The sequence below is a fragment of the Salmo salar genome, chromosome 03 (genome assembly GCF_965601325.2).
Source record: "Salmo salar chromosome 03, fSalSal1, whole genome shotgun sequence".
In the NCBI taxonomy this organism is placed as follows: Eukaryota; Metazoa; Chordata; class Actinopteri; order Salmoniformes; family Salmonidae; genus Salmo; species Salmo salar.
The window spans coordinates 78196291-78218449 of NC_138293.1; the positions used below are offsets into that span (position 1 = coordinate 78196291).

The 22159-nt window shown below is 46.8% G+C and overlaps 1 protein-coding gene across 18 annotated transcripts in view; it reads right to left on the reverse strand.

The window, feature by feature from the left end:
* LOC106606768 (voltage-dependent P/Q-type calcium channel subunit alpha-1A) overlaps positions 1-22159 on the reverse strand; it is a 138066-nt gene that overhangs the window by 65074 nt on the left and 50833 nt on the right. For 11 of the 18 annotated variants that reach the window (XM_082972773.1, XM_082972759.1, XM_082972727.1 and 8 more), the window contains exons 9-30: positions 21914-21958; positions 20995-21081; positions 20469-20675; positions 19321-19433; positions 18445-18557; positions 17738-17869; positions 17474-17546; positions 16698-16815; positions 16417-16484; positions 15619-15722; positions 13532-13582; positions 12314-12449; positions 10895-11544; positions 10353-10714; positions 9970-10105; positions 9636-9765; positions 9285-9344; positions 9005-9111; positions 2194-2293; positions 1516-1676; positions 1132-1272; positions 540-741 (exon numbers count right to left, since the gene is read on the reverse strand). In XM_082972773.1, the coding sequence (XP_082828899.1) occupies positions 540-741; positions 1132-1272; positions 1516-1676; positions 2194-2293; positions 9005-9111; positions 9285-9344; positions 9636-9765; positions 9970-10105; positions 10353-10714; positions 10895-11544; positions 12314-12449; positions 13532-13582; positions 15619-15722; positions 16417-16484; positions 16698-16815; positions 17474-17546; positions 17738-17869; positions 18445-18557; positions 19321-19433; positions 20469-20675; positions 20995-21081; positions 21914-21958 (3296 nt within the window). The remainder of the gene's footprint in view (positions 1-539; positions 742-1131; positions 1273-1515; positions 1677-2193; positions 2294-9004; positions 9112-9284; positions 9345-9635; positions 9766-9969; positions 10106-10352; positions 10715-10894; positions 11545-12313; positions 12450-13531; positions 13583-15618; positions 15723-16416; positions 16485-16697; positions 16816-17473; positions 17547-17737; positions 17870-18444; positions 18558-19320; positions 19434-20468; positions 20676-20994; positions 21082-21913; positions 21959-22159) is intronic. The other 7 variants (XM_082972781.1, XM_082972780.1, XM_082972779.1 and 4 more) reach the window with 3 other exon arrangements.

A 22159-nucleotide genomic window follows, 5' to 3' on the forward strand; every position in this document is an offset into this window, starting at 1 on the left:
CTGGAAGTTTGCGGTGGGTATGCTAGTTCTGAACATCACATGCTAATGTAAAAAGCTGTTTTTTGATATAAATATGAACTTGATTGAACAAAACATGCATGTATTGTATAACATAATGTCCTAGGAGTGTCATCTGATGAAGATCATCAAAGGTTAGTGCTGCATTTAGCTGTGGTTTTGGTTTTTGTGACATATATGCTTGCTTTGAAAATGGCTGTGTGATTATTTTTGGCAGGGTACTCTCCTGAAATCGGACAATGTGGTTAGATTAACGAGAGTCTTGTCTTAAAAATGGTCTAAAATAGTCATATGTTTGAGAAATTGAAGCTATAGCATTTTTGAGGTATTTGTATTTCGCGCCACGCGATTCCACTGGCTGTTGACGGGGACCTTATCCAGGGAGGTTAACTGACTTGCCTAGTTAAATAAAGGTTAAATATATATATTTTTAAATACAGTATCTTTGCCATCACTTTTTCATGTCATTCTTCTCCAACCTCTCTGCCTTCTCCCTCCCCCTCCTGTCCCTCTCTTCTCACCTCGTTTTTCTCTAAACTGTAATCCTCCATCATCTTGTCTCCTTGCTCCTGGAAAGTGATGATGATGAGAGCTACGAAGATATTGACGAAGAAGAAGGGGAAGACCACGAAGTACACCACGTAAAAGATGGACATCTCCATCCGGTACCCCGGGCTCGGGCCCTGATTCTCATAGGTCGCATCCACTGAATGTTTCAGCACCCTGGTGGAAGGTAGAGAGGAGAGAGGGATGGTTATGATAGGGGGAGTGGGGCAGTTGTGTTTGGCTGGGGGTTGTGTTTATGTGTTTTGGTGTGTGTATGTGTATGTGTATGTGTATGTGTATGTGTATGTGTATGTGTGTGTTTGAGAGAGAGAGAGAGAGAGAGAGAGAGAGAGAGAGAGAGAGAGTGAGAGAGAGAGAGAGAGAAAGAGAGAGAGAGCGAGAAATCGTTTTTTTGAGTGTGTGCATGAACATGTGTCTGTGTGTCTATCAGTCTGTGTGTGTGTGTGTGTGAGTGCACGTGTGTGTGTGTGTGTGTGTGTGTGTGTGTGTGTGTGTGTGTGTGTGCGTGCGTGCACATGTGTGTGTGTGTGTCTGTACTGTACTTACTGCGGCCACCCCTCTCCAGTAGACACGGTGAAGAGGGTGAGCAGGGCCCAAAGCACGTTGTCGTAGTGGAAATCGTACTTCTTCCACTCCCGCTTCTGCGCCTTCACTTCATTATTCCGCTCATAGACTAGATATTCGCCCCTGGAACACACAACAGATTGTTCGTACTTAATACTGTGTGTGTGTGTGTGTGTGTGTGTGTGTGTGTGTGTGTGTGTGTGTGTGTGTGTGTGTGTGTGTGTGTGTGTGTGTGTGTGTGTGTGTGTGTGTGTGTGTGTGTGTGTGAGTGTGTGTGTGTGTGTGTGTGTGTGTGTGTGTGTGTGTGTGTGTGTCTACATCTTGTGTCCATACAGTATGTGTGTCTTCATGAGTGTGTCTCCTGACCTGCAGTCGCGCTCAAACTCTTTAGACTCGTCAGTGCAGAAGAAGAATCTTCCTTTGAACAGCTGCACGGCCACCACAGCAAATATAAACATGAAGAGCATGTAGACGATGAGGATGTTCAGGACGTTCTTCAGGGAGTTGACCACACAGTCAAACACAGCCTGGTGGACAGAGAGATACACAACAACACAGTCAGACACAGCCTGGAGACACAGAGATACACAACAACACAGTCAGACACATCCTGGAGACACAGAGATACACAACAACACAGTCAAACACAGCCTGGAGACACAGAGATACACAACAACAGTCAGACACAGCCTGGAGACACAGAGATACACAACAACACAGTCAGACACAGCCTGGAGACACAGAGATACACAACAACACAGTCAAACACAGCCTGGAGACACAGAGATACACAACAACACAGTCAAACACAGCCTGGAGACACAGAGATACACAGTCAAACAAAGGCACACAGCCCATCTGTATGCGACTGGGGCAGTGTCTAAAAAGCCAGAAAACCCTGTGCAGATTTAAATAAAGGTTAACAATGAGACAAATAAGAGGTCCAACAGCCTGGACACTGTAAGGTCCTGGGAGAAATGTTTATCAGAATGGTGGATGTGGCTGTTAACAGACAGTAATTAACGTGGTTAGAGTTGAACGTACCTTGAGCTTTGGAAGACGCTTGATAGTCTTCAGAGGTCGCAACACTCTCAGAACCCTCAGAGACTTGATTGTGCTGATGTCTTTCCCCTTACTGCTCCCCCTGTTACACACACACGCACGCACGCACGCGCGCGCCACACACCACACACACACACACACACACACACACACACACACACACACACACACACACACACACACACACACACACACACACACACACACACACACACACACACACGCACGCATGGACACACACACACACACACACACACAAACAGTCAGAGAGGGAGGGGGCGGGACATGGAGGAAGCTGGCGTAGCCCCTCTTGATTCAAATAGAAGAGAGAAGAAGTAGTAGGAGACCATTCCTAGAAGGTAGCTGCTGAGTTCACTCACTGACAGGAACTCAGACACGGTTAGCATGCTGTATTATGACAGACTACTTCTACAAGGTTAAGTTGCACTGTACTTTCAGCTTTCTGTATAGCTGTTACATGCTATATAAAAATGGATTGTTCCATTCAAACTACTCTCAACAACTCTAGCACTGTGCAATGCATCATCCAACACTAAGCAAGGTGACTGAACCCACGAACACATGCACTGAAATACTGAAACAGTGCAGTCTACTCATGCTGCTTTGAAACCTATAGCTTCCCATGCTGTATTGAAACCTTGTTCTCCATTGATAGCTAGAGGAATGGGGAACTTTTCTACACAGAGACACTAGCTCTACCACTCCCCTCCCCAAGCTGGTTTCATAGCATAGCCCAAACAGCATGACATTGTGTCTTGGTCTTTGGCAAAGACAAACATATTGTGCAGGCATTTCTGGACTGAAATGCCAAGCCAAACCTCTTTCTTTTTTTTTTAGAGGGGAGACTGTGGACATACTAACATGTGTGGGAGTGGACAGGATTCTCTCTGAGTATCTGGTCATATAGAGAAGAGAAACTAGCCCTAGCACCTGGTTGGTGGAGGTAACTCTGTCCCAATTGCATATACTGTAAGATCTGAGTGAATAACTAACTAGCTGGCTAGCTAACTAGGTGGCTAGCTGACTAACTAAGGAACTAACTAACTTGCATCTCAGTGAGAGATTTCCAGATTTCTCCCTGTGTCTTCCCTACTCAGCCTCAGGGGGTAAACGGTCAGCTGTGACCTCTCCAAGGTCAGAGGTCATGGTGGGGGATGCCTGAGGTCTTCTAGAACCTCCTGCTGCGGCTGCAGCTGTTACACCAGATGTAATGCTACTTACTGGTGGCTGACTGTGTGTGTGTGTGTGGAGGGGTGTGTTTACACATCTGTTTCTGCGTGTGTGCAGGTATGTGTGTGTGTTTACAACATCTGCCTGCGATAGCGTGTGTGTGAGTATTTGTGTGCATGTGTATGTCTGATCTCCATGAGCAGCATTTCCTAGGTCTCACTGTCTCCCTCTGCTCTCTAGCTCCAGCATGACCAGCCCCCAGAACCTCCACTGTCTCCCTCTGCTCTCTAGCTCCAGCATGACCAGCCCCCAGAACCTCCACTGTCTCCCTCTGCTCTCTAGCTCCAGCATGACCAGCCCCCAGAACCTCCACTGTCTCCCTCTGCTCTCTAGCTCCAGCATGACCAGCCCCCAGAACCTCCACTGTCTCCCTCTGCTCTCTAGCTCCAGCATGACCAGCCCCCAGAACCTCCACTGTCTCCCTCTGCTCTCTAGCTCCAGCATGACCAGCCCCCAGAACCTCCACTGTCTCCCTCTGCTCTCTAGCTCCAGCATGACCAGCCCCCAGAACCTCCACTGTCTCCCTCTGCTCTCTAGCTCCAGCATGACCAGCCCCCAGAACCTCCACTGTCTCCCTCTGCTCTCTAGCTCCAGCATGACCAGCCCCCAGAACCTCCACTGTCTCCCTCTGCTCTCTAGCTCCAGCATGACCAGCCCCCAGAACCTCCACTGTCTCCCTCTGCTCTCTAGCTCCAGCATGACCAGCCCCCAGAACCTCCACTGTCTCCCTCTGCTCTCTAGCTCCAGCATGACCAGCCCCCAGAAGCTCCACTGTCTCCCTCTGCTCTCTAGCTCCAGCATGACCAGCCCCCAGAACCTCCACTGTCTCCCTCTGCTCTCTAGCTCCAGCATGACCAGCCCCCAGAACCTCCACTGTCTCCCTCTGCTCTCTAGCTCCAGCATGACCAGCCCCCAGAACCTGTATCTACACTATCACACTTCCCCCTTCTCTTCACTTGATTCACTTGGTTCACCTATTACTCTGTGTCCCCTACTCTTTTTATTCTCATTGTCTGTTCTGAGTCACTTATGATTTGCTTTAGATTTAGTTCAGACTCACACATGAACGATTCACATTTGATTCATGTTGAATTCACTTGAGTCGTATGTTAGTTAGAGCTGTTCCACAGAGAGAGCAGGGTGAACGACAGAGAGAGCGAGAAAGAGAGAGAGATAAAGACACTTGGGCGACAGAGAGAGAGAGATATAGACGTGGGCGACAATGAGGACAGACAGATTTAAAAAAGAAAGAGAGGAAAGCCGTGTGATCGGAAGGACAAGCAGTCAGAGTGCAGCAAAAGAGAAAGAGAGAAAGAACACAACTTTACCCGCTACTGCTCCTGTTGGTCCGGAACGGAGAGATCAGAGAGGGTCAGAGACAGCGAGACAGAGGAGAGAGAGAGAGATAGGAAAAGAAAAAGACAGAGAAGGAGAGAAAATGGTACAAAGGGGAAAGGACGGGTTTGAAGGAGGAAAAACATCCATATGAGAGACAGAGAAACAGAAAAAAAGAGTGCAAGGCCTGCGTTTTGTTAGATCCCTCCCCTCTCACATACACACATATCTTCAACCTCCCCAACATACAACCTCCTAGCTACCTGTCTGTTTGTCTGTCATATCTTCAACCTCCCCAACACTCCTAGCTACCTGTCTGTTTGTCTCCCCCCACACACACACACACACACACACACACACACACACACACACACACACACACACACACACACACACACACACACACACACACACACCACACACATACAGACAGACAGACAGAGAACTCTATAACTGGGACACAGCACCAAACTAGTGCTACCATCGGTGCTCAACATCAATGATGCTTTAACAATTCCATAGGGTCAACTGAGGGGAACATCCATGTTAGTAACCATAGTAACCAATATCAAACCACTTCCCTTCCAGTCATCTGATTGGTCCACTAGTGTAGGTGTGTACCAGTTTCGGCCTATCAGTGTGCTGCCTTGGGAAGGGCATTATGTTCAGGCACAGCCTGTATGCCTCTATTTATTTGAGAGGCATGCAGGATGATGGCACGAGCCCAGATACTACCGATCATCAGGCCAGACACTGGATGCCGGAGTAATTAGATCAAAGTGGTGATATAGATCTCCAATGGGAGCACTCGTTCTATCTGCAATGCTGCTTGATTTTGACCAATTCAATAAGGGCACTATCTTTATATGTTAGAGTCTGCTTTGGCCCTGTGAGTTTCACTGTTATCTGACTGATCTATCAGCGTCTCTGTCTGTCTGTCTGACTGATCTATCAGTCTCTGTCTATCTGTCTGACTAATCTATCACAATCTCTGTCTGTCTGACTGATCTTTCAGTCTCTCTCTCTCTCTGTCTGTCTTGCTGTCTCTCTGACTGATCTATCAGAGTCTGTCTGTCTTGCTGTCTCTCTGACTGATCTATCAGAGTCTGTCTGTCTTGCTGTCTCTCTGATCTATCAGAGTCTGTCTGTCTTGCTGTCTGTCTTGCTACATGTCTGTCTGTCTGTCTGTCTGTCTGTCTGTCTGTCTGTCTGTCTGTCTGTCTGTCTGTCTGTCTGTCTGTCTGTCTGTCTGTCTGTCTGTCTGTCTGTCTGTCTGTCTGTCTGTCTGTCTGTCTGTCTGTCTGTCTGTCTGTCTGGACCTTTGTCAAACATTCCATTATACCCTGAGACTAAAAACGCAGGCCTAACACAGAAAGTGAAACACATGAACATTCATAGACACTCAGATAGACACACATATATAGAGTATGCAACACACACATACCAAAAGATACACGTATATATATGCAACACACACATACATACAGAAAGACACATATATACATGAAATACTCAACACACACACACACACACACACACACACACACACACACACACACACACACACACACACACACACACACACACACACACACACACACACACACACACTTGACAGTGACACACACATACACACATAACATGGCATGATCAGGGGGTCAGTCCCACAGACAGGGGGTGCCACTGCCACCCTGGAGCACCGGCCACTCAGAGGAAGAGTAGCATGAAGTTGTCCCTAGACACTGATCTAGGATCATATTCATTTTTACCAGCCTAACGGGCAAGGTTAGGATTTGTGGGAGGACAATCTGGTCTTAGATCTGTGGTTTGATGCAACTTCTACCTTGAGCTTCCCAATATTCCTACAAATCATCGGAGATCATGAAAATGGAGTGAGGAGGAGAAGGAGGAATGTAGAAGGGATTGGTGAACAGTTTGTTTCTCTCCACAGGAGCAGAGTAAAGGAGGGAGGGAGGGAGGGAGGGAGGGAGGGAGGGAGGGAGGGAGGGAGGGAGGGAGGGAGGGAGGGAGGGAGGGAGGGAGGGAGGGAGGGAGGGAGGGAGGGAGGGAGGGAGGGAGGGGAGGAGGGAGTATTCTGCAGGAACATCCAGGTATCTTTTTCAATCTTTCTCCCTTAAAGGAGAAGAAAACTTGCATGCCCACTGTAATGGTAATAGCCCCTCTCTATGGAGGGGAAGCAAAGGGTTAAGCAAAGGGAGCTAGTGTTAGGGCCCAGGGAGTAAGGGTGGAAGAAAGGGACCTTCCCAGAGGAAATATAAGACATGCTTGGGAAGATACAAAGTGGAGTGATTTCTGTTTGCGAAACACGCAACACCCCTATCAGCTAATGAATGATCATATACTCAGAGCTATGATAGGTTCTTCATATGCATTACAGAAATGACTGTTAGTTATTGCCATTCCCATTTTTAGATGCATGTATATGGACCTCAAGTATGTATGTATGCTTATGTGCACATCATCCTCATACCCGTGCCTCCCTTTAGGGTTGGGCTTTCGATTCCATTTTGATTCAGTCAATTCAGATGATCAGTTGAAATTGAATGAACGGTTTTGAAAATATCCCAGTATTTTCTTTGAAGGGGTTCAACATTTCAAATTCAATTCCTGAATTGAGAGAATCAAAATGCCCTGGTCGCCATGTTTTTCCATTGTTCAATGATCCACCTGTATAAGGGGACTGGGTTAGCGTGGAAAGACTCACATCAATACTATCAGAATAACTCATGCACTATGTGTTCAGGTAGCATGTACAATAATCAACTCACAAGCCTTAACCAATGACTTTATATCATGCAACTATATGTACAAAATCATTGTAAAATCATATCCTAGGTCTAAATCAACCAGCCCAGAGAAATCTTGGACACCATTTCAGGCGCCGCGGTATACGATAGGAGGTCTGGATCATGAAAAAGCTAACAGTTCTAGCACAGTCCAAAAACAACCCTTTAAGCCTACCCACATTTTAGCATCACACCCAACCCAACCATTCCCTTTAGTCTGTTGATCTATCCTGTGTCGCTCCAGGTAGTCACATTAAGACTCAGCATCTCTTTTCAAGAGGGTCAATGTATCAATGTACTATTCCAAGAACTACACCTCTCTTCACTCAACCCCACCTACCCCCAACCCCACTCCAGCCCTAACCCCCTTGTCTCAACGTTAATCCTCTTCTTTTTTTACCCCATCCTGATCCCGGCTACAACCTCAACACTTGTCTTTCCCCACACCCCCAGCTCCCGTTCCATTTAGCTTTAGACCTAGCACTTCCCCCATCCTAAACCTTTATTCCATTAAGGCAGCCTTCTTCATCCCACACCAAGCTCCAGCCCCAGCGATAGTACCAGCTCCATCACCAGCCATAGCACCTGTCCCACTCCCAGCCCAAGCTCAGGCAGAAGAAGGAAGCTGAAATACCTGCTCCGTAGGAGGGGTGGAGGAGGGGTGCGGCTCAGGCCCCTCAGCTCCAGAACTGCCTGGGACACTAAAGGGTTACAGGTGCCTGGGGTGGTCCTCACACCCACGGGAGATAAGGGGGAGGAGAGGAGCGAGAGAGGGGGGCGTAGTGGATGTTGGGAGAGAAAGGGGGAGGGGGATAGTGTTGGACCGCAGGGGGGAGAAGTAGAAGAGCGAGGGAGGCAGGTGAGATGGGGAGCGGGATAAAGGACAGGAGAGGAAAGGGGTTGCCTCTGGCAAACGATGATTGAAAGGGGCATTGGGGAAACGGTAGTGCCAGTAGCCTGGGGAGTTGGATGTTATGGGAACGTTGTGGGAAGGTTGTTGATCGAGTGAGACAGAGCAAGACAGAGGAGCTAAGACTGAGACAGACTGAGACAGAGTGAGACAGGAGAGAGAGAGAGCGTGGGAGTGTGAACATGAGACAGAACAAGAGCATGGGCCATAAAGAGACGAGATAGTGACAGAAGAGAGAGTGACAGAAGAGAGAGCGTCAGAAGAGAGAGCGACAGAGGAGAGAGAGAGAGAGTGGGGCTTTGCTCCAGGGTGCCTGTGAGGCTGTCTGCGCAGTGGCGTTGTGACCCCTTGCAAGGACAGCAGAGAGAGGGGGCAGAGAGGAGAGGAGAGAGAGGGGGAGATGAGGGAGAGGAGGAGATGGGGCAGCAGGCAGGACAAGAGAGAGAGAGAGTTGGGGAAGAGGAGATGACGGGGCAGGAGGGTAACTTACGTGAAGGCGAAGGCCACCAGAGCACCACTAACCACTATAAAGTCCAGGATGTTCCACAGGTCACGGAAATAGGAGCCCTGGTGCAACACCAGGCCCAGATCCACCATCTGAGAGAGAGGTGGGGAGAGAGAATGAGGAAGAGAGAGAGAGAGAAAGTGAGAGAGAGAGTGAGGGGGGGTGTTAGAGTGAGGGAGACAGAGAGAGTGGATATGTTTTGTTATTGATTGTCTCACGTCAAAAAATGACAAGTATAGCTAGAGTGAAATAGATTCAGAATTACCTTAATCAACATCTCAAAGGTGAACACTCCCGTAAACACATAGTCAAAGTAGCGCAGAACCTGCATAAAGAGAGAGAGAGAGGACACAGTGTTAGCAGACGTAAAGTAGAAGCTCGCTAATAGTTCAGTTAGCATGGAGGGTAAAGTAAAAGTTAGCTAATAGCTAAGTTAGCATTGAGGGTAAAGTAGAAGTTAGCTATAATAGCTAAGTTAGCATGGAGGGTAAAGTAGAAGCTAGCTAAACTAGCTAAGTTAGCACAGAGGGTAAAGTAAAAGTTAGCTAATAGCTAAGTTAGCATGGAGAGTAAATATAAGCTAATACGGACACAGAGCTAGCATTGAGTGTCTCACATTGTTGCGAGGTGATTCTGGCCAGACGGGATCTTCTGCTGCCAGGGCGATACTGCTCATAGCGATGGTAGACAGGATACCAAACTCAAAGAATTTCAGAGTCACAATGTAGTGGCATAGTTTCCGGAACCTGATCACACACATAGACACACACAAGCATGCACGTACACACACACACACACACACAGACACACACAAGCATGCACGTACACACACAAGCACACACACACAGACACACACACATTGCAACAACAACAAAAAATGCATCATTAATATAATTAATAATGAATATACGTGTGATTGTGATTGTGATTGTGTGTGTGTGCCCACATACGGGTTGGTGGTAGAGAGGATGAACATGGAGCTATAGGGAGGCATTGGTTTGGGTCCATCTTCATCACCCTTCTCATCATCATCATCATCCTTATCCTCCTTCTTAGGCAGAGGCTCCGTGTTAGCATTCTTATTGACTGGTGGGATGCAAGAAAGAGAGGGAGGAGAGAGAGAGAGAGACAGAGGGGGAGGGAGGGGGAGGAGGTGGATAAGAAAGGAAAGGAAAGGACAGGTAAGAGTGAAGGGAAGAAACAATAATTCAGAAATAGCATGGCATGTGTGGCTGTTTCTCAATGTTTTGACTGAAGATGTGACCTGATTAACCTTGGTCATACACAGTCTCCCTCCATCCCCCTCCCCTCCTCTTTCTTCCCTCTCTCTCACCCTGCAATATGGCGTTGTGGGAAGGAAACATGGGTGGTATGTCAACTGCTGTGTGGTCCGGTATCCGGGTGCTACTTCCGTATGCAGGAACCAGGCTTCCATCTGGGCCCAGGTGGGAGCTGCTGTTGGTCAGGTGAGTGTTGAGGCCTGCAGGGCCGAAGCCTGGGCCTGGAGTAATGTGGTTGGCTGGGCTGGGGAGGCCCGAGGCTGGGCAGGGCTGCTGGGTAGAGCCTGGGGGTAGCTGGGGCTGGCTGGTGGCCAGTTTACTGTTCATGACATTGTCCATGTCCTCGCTGTACTGGCTGTCCTGTCTACAGAGGCTCTTCTGGATGGGCCGTGTGGTGGACAGGTTGGGACCATCCCTATAGAGGGAAAGAGAAGGAAAGAAAGGAAGAGAGCGAGAAATGAGAAATAGAAGAGAAGGAGTTGGGAAATGTCAAAAAGGTTCTGAGAACTACTGTATAAGGACACTGGTTGACAGAGGAAAGTGTGAGTGCGTATATATGTGTGTGTGTGTCTGTGTGTGTCAGGGTCTCCCTCACTTCCTGCGGTGTGGCCGCGTCCTCCTCCCCTCACCATCACACCCCGACTGAGTGCCATGGCGATGCCGTCTCTGCCTCCTCTCACCTCCATCACCCCCCTCTTGCTCCCCCTCGCCTTCTCCTTCTGTCCCCCTGCTCTTGTGCCGCCTTTCCCCACCTCCCCCTCCTCCACCACCTCCACCTCCCCCCTCTACGTCCTCTGGGGGCATGCGGTGCTGGCGGGGTTTTCTGTGCTCCGATGAGCCCGCCTGGACCCGTGGGTGGTGGTGCCTTCTCTGGGGCCTCTCCTCTCCACTCTGTCCCAGCATCGTTGCATCTAGGCGGGTATGGGAGGAGTGGTGGTGTTGGAGCTCCTGGTGCTCCTTGCTCTCCTTACGGCTCCTGCGGCTCTCCGTAGAGTCTGCCCGCTCGTAGGGCCTTCCAGGGCCTGAACCAGACCCTGAGCCCCCACCTCCTCCTCCCCCACCTCCTCTCTCGTGGACGTGTGTCTGCTTGCGGAGCAGCTTGTCGGCGTGCTGCTGGCTGAGGCGGGGGTCAGGCTCTTTGGTGGTCTTGTTGGTGTTGTTGTTGCGGTTCTCCTGGGGGTCCACCACTAGAGGGCGGTCTGTATGGGTCTTCATGTCAGGACGGATGTGGCGGGAGTAGTTCACCTGGAAGAAAGGGGAGGGGGGGAGGGAGGGAAAGGTTGGGTTGGGAGAGTTGTAAGCAGGGGACGGACGAAGAAGGCCAGGCGGAATCAAGGAGAGGCATAATATCATTAGAATCCCAGAGGTCATATAACCTCCTATAACGCTTTATTTTTCTAAAACATGATTAAATTATTGGTAAATTGACAAAGGCACCAACCAATATGTCACATTTGGCACCAGGTAATTACCCGGTAGTTATCAATTATGATTAACTAATTGAGGTAATTACCTGAAAGTATCAAGCAGGTAAGTATCAGCTTTACCCAGACCAATAAAAAGTGTTACCAACTTTCATAATTTCTCCCCTTTCTGTGTTCCACCGCTCACTCCACCCTTCTCCATTTGATTTGTTGTCTCTCACTGTCTCCCTTCCTCCTTACCCACCTCCCTCCTTACCCCCCTCTCTGGGGTGGCAGGTAGCCTAGAGGTTAGAGCTTGGGACAGTAACCGAAAGGTTGCTTGTTTGAATCCCTGAGCCGGCAAGGTGGAAACATCTGCTGTTCTGCCCTTGAGCAAGGCAGTTAACCCCCACAACAACTGCTCCCCTGGCGCCAATGACGTGGATGACGATTAAGGCAGCCCCCCGCACCTCTCTTGATTCAGCTTAAATGCAGTAGACACATTTTGATTGAATGCATTCAATTGTGCAACTGACTAGGTATCTCCTTTCCGTCCCTCCACTCTCCTTCCCTTCCTTCCATCCTTCCCCCCTCCCTCCCTCTCTCCTTGCCTTCCAGCGGTCCTCTGGGTCCAGTTCGTTGTAGAGGGCCTCTCTGCTGGTCATTAGAGTCTGTTTCCTCAGCTCCTTGGTCCTCTGTTCCCACACAGACTTATTACCACCCTTATTGTTCTTCTGCTGCTCCTTACTACAGGGACGGAGAGAGGGGAAAGGATGAGAGGAGGGACAGAGAGAGGGGGACCGAGAGAGAGGTAGAGGATAGAAGAGATGAGAGAAGAGAGAAGAGAGCAGGCGAGAGAAAGAGGAGGGAGGCGAGATGGAGGAAAGGTGAGACAGATGGACAGAGATTTGGATGAAAGGGGAGAAGAGCGAGGAGAAAAGAGAGGTTAAGAAATAGAGACAGAAAGCATGATGGAGAGCAGAGGAGGAGGGGAGGCAGAGAGGGAGAGAAAAGAGAGGATGGGTGGGGAGGTTAAGAGAGTGTCAAATACCAGGTTAAGCAGTGGTATCTGAGTCAATTTACAAATATACAAACACACAGACATACAGAAACCTACATACACAGGTATACAGAAATATAAACACAAGCAAATACACAAACACACACTATAGAGCTCACACACACACACGTGTAAAGGGTCACCTTGCTGGACCTACAGGGCAGAAACACAGAGCTACTGAAGGAGTATGGTCGACCACAGTTTCCCAAAGCAGTGGGCAGACCAGCCCCACTTTGGGAAACCACACAGAGAGAGGCACAAGATGGAGAATGATATTGAGGCAAGGTTAGAATATTACACAGTCGACCAGGAAACCCAAACCAAAAGGACCCAACGAAAGAACCAAAATGGAATCATCAACAAAAAGACCCAAAATGGAAGTTCTGAGAAAAAAGGGCAAAACTCAGATGACACTCTATTCTCCATATTTTGCACGACCCTTATGAAAGGCTCAGGTCAACAGTAGTGCACTATATGGGGAATAGCGTGCCATTTGAGATGTTGCCAACGAAAGAACCAAAATGGCGCCCCGGCCCCACTAACTCCTTTTCCCAGGGACCACAGTCAACCACAGTAAAGCCACAGCCATACTGCGGGGAGCAGCCAACAGAAAATATACTCAAAATAAGCCAACTCAAAAACCAACAAAAAAGCAAAGGAGTAAAAAAATCATAATTAGGGGGGGATAATTAGAACAGGATGGTCTAAAGGAGGAGAGGAAAGGAAAAGCGGGCGAAAAGAAACAGAAGGAGTATAAATGAGTAAATACCAGTCCAGAAAGGGGTCGGAAGCGTTGTGACCTGTGCTGTTTACTTTCTCGCTGAGGAGGGAAACAGTCGGTGAGTGACATGACACAGAGAACACACGCGTGCCTAATTCACACTATATGACCAACCAGAACCTAGCCAAGCAGAGCTGTACTGGGCTGTACTGTACTGGGCTGGCCTGGCTACGCATCCATCAGAGTGGCTGGAACCATGCTGGAAAGAACCATGTCTGAGCCAGCACAGTACATTTAAGGTCGGCCCTATAGTGTGAATGAGGCAACACACTCCTCAACCCTCACCAACACACACACACACACACACACACACACACACACGACTTTACACTAACACATACACACACACCATTTCAACTCACACTGCTCAGACAACCATCTTGCTATGTCTCTATTCATCTATCTCTCCATTTCTATTCTGTTCTCTTTTTCTTTCTCTTTTTTATCTTCCTCTCCTTTCTCTCTCTCCATTTTTCACCTTTCTTTCTCTTGCACAAACTTGATTTATCCCTCTAGACTTTTCTCATACTATTTCTCTATCTCAGGATCCACATCCCCCTTCCACTACACAGGCGTCCATATCTCTCTAGCTCACATTTTGTCTCTGTTGCACAAATTCTATTGCACTGTCTTCAGAGTATCTACACATCTCTCCATTCATTCTACCATACACAGACTGCCCTTCAAACGAAGGCAGTTTCTATCTCTCTACAACTAGGCAGAGAGACAATAATAGCCACATGTTCTCTTACAGCGGATATCTCAAGTCACAAACCATTACCCAAGTCTTCTTGTTGTCATGACATGTTTACAACATGTGTTATGTCATCATTATAATAGTGTTATGTCATCATTATAATAGTGTTAAGTCATCATTATAATAGTGTTATGTCATCATTATAATAGTGTTATGTTATCATTATAATAGTGTTAAGTCATCATTATAATAGTGTTATGTCATCATTATAATAGTGTTATGTCATCATTATAATAGTGTTATGTCATCATTATAATAGTGTTATGTTGGCCTTGTGAAGGAGGTGTCAGGTAAAGTGTAACCCATTTAGATCCAGAGAGAAATCTTCTTCCCAGAGTCCCAGACAGGGACTCAGAGTATCTCCTAACCTGCTTTAGCAAGTTTGGAGATTCCAGCTTGGAAAATCCCTGCTTGCAAAGCTATTATATCATCCACATATGTGGATGAATGATTTGGATTTATACTGGCACGGTGGGGCAGTGCTAGGAATGACATCACAGTCACCTCATTAGTGGAAACCATTCCTAGTATTGCCCTATCAGTGCACCTTTAGCTGTCTTGCAGACTAGGAAACATGTCCAAGACACAACAATAGTCAACACACCACACAAAAGTACACATCAAAAGTGGGCTACATCAGAGATTGACTGTGTGTGTGTGTGTGTGTGTGTGTGTGTGTGTGTGTGTGTGTGTGTGTGTGTGTGTGTGTGTGTGTGTGTGTGTGTGTGTGTGTGTGTGTGTGTGTGTGTGTGTGCATGCGTGTGCGTGCGTGTGTGTATGTATATAAGTATTTGCTTGCATACGTGTTCATGTTTCAGAGTAGAAACAACAGTTGTAACCTTACTATATTAGTAGTGGAGGTCAACTCTATGTGTGATATTGGACGTGTCCCTACGTCCTCAGGCTCCCCTGCTGGGACATTATAAGGGCTGTGGACCGTGGACACACTGTGAACTTCACCTTTGAGAGAACTGAGCTGCAGAGAAAGGATCTAAGACTCACTGCCTCCTACTGGAGGAGGAGATCAAAGCGGGGGGGGGGGGGGGGGGGGGGGGGGGGGGGGGGGGGGGGGGGGGGGGGGGGGGGGGGCGCGGGGGGCGGGGCTGCGGGGTGTGTGTGTGTGTGTGTGTGTGTGTGTGGTGTGTGTGTGTGTGTGTGTGTGTGTGTGTGTGTGTGTGTGTGTGTGTGTGAGCAAGCAAGTAAGCAGGTGTCTGTATGTGCAGCTGAAAAGTGAATACACTAAGAGAGATAAGGGGGCAAGGATGAGAGAAACAACAGAGAGAGATATGGAAACAGAGAAAGAAAGAGAGATACTTACGCCACTATGGACAGGTTGGCTGCAGACTGAGGGCTGACTTCGGCCACCTCCTTGGCTTTTTGCAAAGCATTTTTCTTGGAAGCGGCTTCCTCTTCCTGCTCGTCCTACCAAAAAAAGCGAGTGAGAGAGAGAGGGGGGGAGGAGGGGAGACGGGAAATACATAGGAGGGAGAGAGAGAGGGGGGGATAAAAAGCAGAGATAGAGGAGGTTGATACAGATGGTAGACAGAGTGAGAGAAGAGAGCAATGACCTTTATAGATATAGTTATAGATAGGAGAAAGAGGGACGTTGACAGATACAGATACATGGAGACACAGAAGAAGAGGTGAAGCGAGAAGGCTGACTCCGGCCCCAAAATCAGGCCACGCGAGAATAAAGCGTGAAGCAGACCAAGTGGGGATTTCTTTGTATGGCGACAATGAGAGAATTTTGAATTTGGTCAATAGAAAATGTAATTGCTAATTTGCAAAGTGAGGCTTATTTGATCGAATAAAAGTTTCAGAATGTTTAGGTTATTACTGATATAAGTGGACGCACGTGGCATGCCTGTTGTTCACATGCGTATCTGCCCTCTCATTGGCTAGAATGTTCCCGCCTGTTCCCGCCTTACCAGCCTGCCTTTCGCCTTTGCAGACATTTATTCCCATCGTTAGAGCATTCAGTCCAATATCTGTCAATATACAGATCATTTTTGATGGGGAGCTAGAGCTGACAGGGTGAGAGGTCATTTCCTGAACTGAAGGGTCATTCTATTTGACCCCAGTAGGCGTGGCTAGTTCAGTGTACAAAGTACTGTACCTTAGTGAGTTCCTGTGCATTGGCCAGATTATCCACAGCAATGGCCAAGAACACATTCAGCAGAGTGTCTGAGAGCAAAGGGTTAAAGACAGAAACTACACCGTGTGTGTGTGTGTGTGTGTGTGTGTGTGTGTGTGTGTGTGTGTGTGTGTGTGTGTGTGTGTGTGGTGTGTGTGTGTGTGTGTGTGTGTGTGTGTGTGTGTGTGTGTGGGGGTCTGTGTATGTTTGTGTGTGTGTGTGTGTGTGTGTGTGTGTGTGTGTGTGTGTGTGTGTAAGGATACAGTTGCCGAAAAGTGTGAGCACGATGAAGAAGACTGAGAAGACCATTCCGTTGTTGACTCCTCCCTGAGACTCTATTCCATCATACATAACCATGTTCCAGTCTTCTCCGGTCAGGATCTGGGGGACAAGACACTCTTAATAAACATGTAGGATCTTCATTTGAGGCAGTTTGCTATAGCAGGGAAGAAATCCCCCAGCAACACGAAATGTGAATTATTATGTGGATTCTAATTACTGGACATTTATTGTAGGGGTTGATACATATTTCGTTAGGGCAAATCAAGTCTGACATTTTAAAGTGGAAATTACAAACTTTAGAAGCCTTTTTATACCTTGAATACACTACAAGTTTGCATTTTCTGCAGATCGGGACATTTCTCAGAAACAAAAGAGTGATAAAATTAAGATCCTACATCTGTACACACACAGACACTCATACACTCGTACTACTGTACACATACACTCTTATACACACACACACACTCTTATACACACACACACACTCTTAAACACACACACTTAAGCACACACACTCTTATACACACACACACACTTATAAATACACCCTTTGCACACGTTAGGACTGCTTATCTTGGGACTGCTTACACACTCACCTTTCCCTACCTTTACACTCATCTATCCTCTTTCTTTCTCTCCTATCCCCCATTTCCAGTGTGCTACCCCTCCCACTCTTCTCCTGCCCTCTTATCTCATTCCATTATCTCTTTCCTTTCTCTCCCCTCTCCACTCCCCCCTCCCGTCTTTATCCACTCACCTGGAACACAGTCATTATTGCTGCAGGGAAAGTATCAAAGTTGGTCGGGGGAGTGCCAGATTCAAAATTAAACCTAAAGGATAAACAGAGAGAAATGGAGGAAGAGAGAAAGAGAGAGCGAGAGAAAGATAGCGAGAGAGAGAGAGATTAAAAATGACACCAAACAGTCAGACACTGAAGATAAAGAGTGACAGGGGAAGGGGAGGAAGGGGGAGGAAGGATGAAAGTGGCAAGAAAAGAGGGGAAAGAAGAGGAGGTACTGACTGTCCTCCGAAGAGTTGCATGCCCAACAGAGCGAAGACGACGATAAAGAGGAAGAGGAGGAAGAGCAGGCTTATAATGGATTTCATGGAGTTGAGCAGAGATACAACCAGGTTCCTCAAAGACGCCCAGTACCTGACAGAGAGAGAGAGAGAGAGAGAGAGAGAGAGGGGGAGGGGCGGGGGAGAGAAATCACAGCAGCAAGATTTGTGACCTGTTGCCACAAGAAAAGGGCAACCAGTGAAGAACAAACAACATTGTAAATACAACCCATATTGATGTTTATTTATTTTCCATTTTGTACTTTAACTATTTGCACATCGTTACAACACTGTATATAGACATAATATGACATTTTAAATGTCTTTATTATTTTGGAACTTGTGTGAGTGTAATATTTACTTTTCACTTTTTATTATTTATTTCAATTGCTTTGGCAATGTAAACATATGTTTCTTCCCATGCTAATAAAGCCCCTTGAATTGAACTGAGAGAGGTGGGGAGAGAGTGTGGGAGAGAGGAGCTTGTGTGGAGAGAGAGAGAGAGAGAGAGAGAGAGAGAGAGAGAGAGAGAGAGAGAGAGAGAGAGAGTTTAGAAAAGCCTATACATTTCTAATTGCCTTTCATGGTTGTTTGTTAATGAGACATGCTGACAAACAGATTGATAAGATATCCGATACAGAGGTTGAATCAAAGTCAGTAGAGACTTACTTGGTGACTTTGAAGATTCTCAGTAACCTTAGAGCTCGTAACACACTGATACCAAAGGATGTCCCAGGCTGGATAAAACCCCACAGCACCTCGAATATGCTGCCACATATTACCTGCCACACACACACACACACACACGATTAGTGATGTTATCCAAAACATGCGGTCAAAAATTATATGTGTGTGTTTACTGTATTGGTGTGTGTGTGTGTGTGTGTGTGTGTGTGTGTGTGTGTGTGTGTGTGTGTGTGTGTGTGTGTGTGTGTGTGTGTGTGTGTGTGTGTGTGTGTGTGTGTGTGTGTGTGTATGCGTGTGTGCATGTGTGTGTGTGTGCAGTGTATTCATGTGTTTACTGTGTGTGTGTGTGTGTTTACTGTGTGTGTGTGTGTGTGTGTGTGTGTGTGTGTGTGTGTGGGGGGGGGTATGTGTGGGTGTGTGTGTGTGTGTATGCGTGTGTGCATGTGTGTCTGTGTGTATGCGTGTGTGCATGTGTGTGTGTGTGTGTGTGTGTGTGTGTGTGTGTGTGTGTGTGTGTGTGTGTGTGTGTGTGTGTGTGTGTGTGTGTGTGCAGTGTATTCATGTGTTTACTGTGTTTACTGTGTGTGTGTGTGTGTGTGTGTGTGTGTGTGTGTGTGTGTGTGTGTGTGTGTGTGTGTGTGTGTGTATGTGTGGGTGTGTGTGTGTGTGTGTTTGTGTGTGTGTGTGTGTCTGTGTGTATGCGTGTGTGCGTGTGTGTGTGCGTGTGTGTGTGTGTGTGTGTGTGTGTGTGTGTGTGTGTGTGTGTGTGTGTGTGTGTGTGTGTGTGTGTGTGTGTGTGTGTGCGCGTGTCACATATGCACTGTGTGTACCCTAGAGTAGACGAGTTCCACCACTCACAATGCAGTCAAAGCAGTTAAAGGAGGAGTGAAAGTAAGGCTGTGACCCCAGTCCATAAATCTTTATACCCATCTCAGACATGAAGATACTCAAGAAGACGAACTCTGCAAAGTCTGGAAGAGGTGAAAAGAGAGAGGGAACAGGGGGAGAGAGAGCGGGAAAGATCAGACATGAGCGAGCAAGCAAGAAAATGCACGAGGATGATATCAAAAGAAAAGGAATAAAGAGGGGCATTGAAAAATTCACTGTAAGAAGCAATCAGAGAGGCAGAAAGACTGTCACGATCCCTCCGGAACTTTCATTACGCACACCTGTCCCCTATTCCCACTGATTAGTACTTGTATATGTGTCCCCTTTGGTTTCCATTGGGCTGTCGATTATTGTTACTATGTCCATTGGTGCATGTGAGTACCTGTGCTTTTTGTTTTGGGCTTTTGTGCCCTTGTGGATTGCCAGATGATTACAGGTCTCGTCCCGTGTGATAATCATTGTGCGCGTGTGTTATTTATTCAAGGTTCTCCTCACTCTTTTGTTTTGGTTTCAATCCTGTGTTTTTGTTACGTATTTGTTTGGTCTTCGTCCCTGTGCCTTTACACGGTACGCTGTAATTTGGGGCTTAATAAAAAAAACTATTACGCGTTCCTGTATCTGTCTCCCGAATGTCCTTTAAGCCAACGTGACAGAATGTCCTTTAAGCCAACGTGACAGAATGTCCTTTAAGCCAACGTGACAGAATGTCCTTTAAGCCAACGTGACAGAATGTCCTTTAAGCCAACGTGACAGAATGTCCTTTAAGCCAACGTGACAGAATGTCCTTTAAGCCAACGTGACAGAATGTCCTTTAAGCCAACGTGACAGAATGTCCTTTAAGCCAACGTGACAGAATGTCCTTTAAGCCAACGTGACAGAATGTCCTTTAAGCCAACGTGACAGAATGTCCTTTAAGCCAACGTGACAGAGAGGTAGAGAGAGAAATAAAGAAAAGTATCTAGAATTTCCATCCATCCTTTATCCCTCCCTCCTACCCTCTATCCCTCCCTCCCTCCCTCCCTCCCACCCTCCATACCTCCCCCTCCCTCCCTCCCTCCCTCCCTCCCACCCTCCATACCTCCCTCCCTCCGTACCTCCCTCCCAGTATGTCTACTCACAGAGGAAGTCTGAGAGTGGTTCAGGCTGGTCGTAGTGTACTACAGCCACACACATGGTGTTAAGTCCCACCAGACACAGTACACTCCAGTAGAAATACTGGGTCTTCACAATGCGTCGGATGAAGAAACGCAGACGACGCTCCCTCTTATGGAAGTTAGAGCCCTCCAGCTTTGAACTCTTCAGACTGGCCCGCGCAAAGGGAGAACCTGGGAGGAGAGGAGAAGAATGGGGAGAGGAGAGGGGGATAGTGGAGAGGAGAAGAGTGGGAAGAGGAGAGGGGGATGGAGGAGAGGAGAAGAGTGGGAAGAGGAGAGGGGGATGGAGGAGAGGAGAAGAGTGAGAAGAGGAAAGGGGGATGGAAGAGAGGAGAAGAATGGGAAGAGTAGAGGGGATGAGGAGAGGAGAGGAGAGGAGAAGAGTGGGAAAAGGAGAGGGGGATGGGGACAAGAGTGGAGAGAAAAAAAAAACATTTGGTTAGGATGTAACATCTTGTGTGTGCGTGTGCATATGTGTGGTGTTTCTTACCCACTGCCAGGTCTCCATTCCCATCCTCTGGGTTAAGGAGATCTGTTTTGTTCTTGTGGTTTTTGATGGTGGGTCTCCTGCGGGTGCCTGAATGGGAAAAATAGAACACAGTGACGCACAACTGCTCACTATAGAACACGCAAACAAACACTGGCACAGAAGCAAATATGCTACATTTACACTAGTAAAGATGCTACATTTACACTAGTAAAGATGCTACATTTACATTAACAAAGATGCTACATTTACACTAGTAAAGATGCTACATTTACACTAGTAAAGATGCTACATTTACATTAACAAAGATGCTACATTTACACTAGCAAAGATGCTACATTTACACTAGCAAAGATGCTGCATTTACACTAGTAAAGATGCTACATTTACACTAGCAAAGCTGCAACATTTACAATAGGAAAGATGCTACATTTACACAAGAAAATATTCTACATGTACACTAGCAAAGCTACAACATTTACAATAGGAAAGATGCTACATTTACCGTGGCAAAAATGCTCTGGTTACACTAGTAAATATTCTACATTTACACTAGCAAAAATGCTACATTTACACTAGCAAATGTGTTACATTTACACTAGCAAAGATGCTACATTTACACTAGGAAAGATGCAACATTCACACTATTAAAAATGTTACATTTACACTAGCAAAGATTATACATTTACACAAGTAAAGATGATACATTTAGCAAAGATGCTACATGTATACTAATAAAGAGGCTACATTTACACTAACAATGATGCTACATTTACACAATGTTATATTTTCTCATTGTCTGTCTCTATATACCTTCTAACATCATATCTATGTCACTACACACACACACACCCACACACCCACACACACACACACACACACACACACACACACACACACACACACACACTTGGGTAAATACCGTCAAAGGCATCAGGGTCTTCATCGTCTGCTAAGATCACTTCTTCTATAGGAAGGAAAAGTGAAATAAACAATATCATGGGAATGTATATGGCAATATGTAACATATATAACATAAATATATAACATATATAACATAAATATATAACATATTTAAGATAAATATATAACATATATAACATAAATATATAACATATGTAACATAAATGTAGAACATATGTAATTTAAATATAGAACATAAATATAT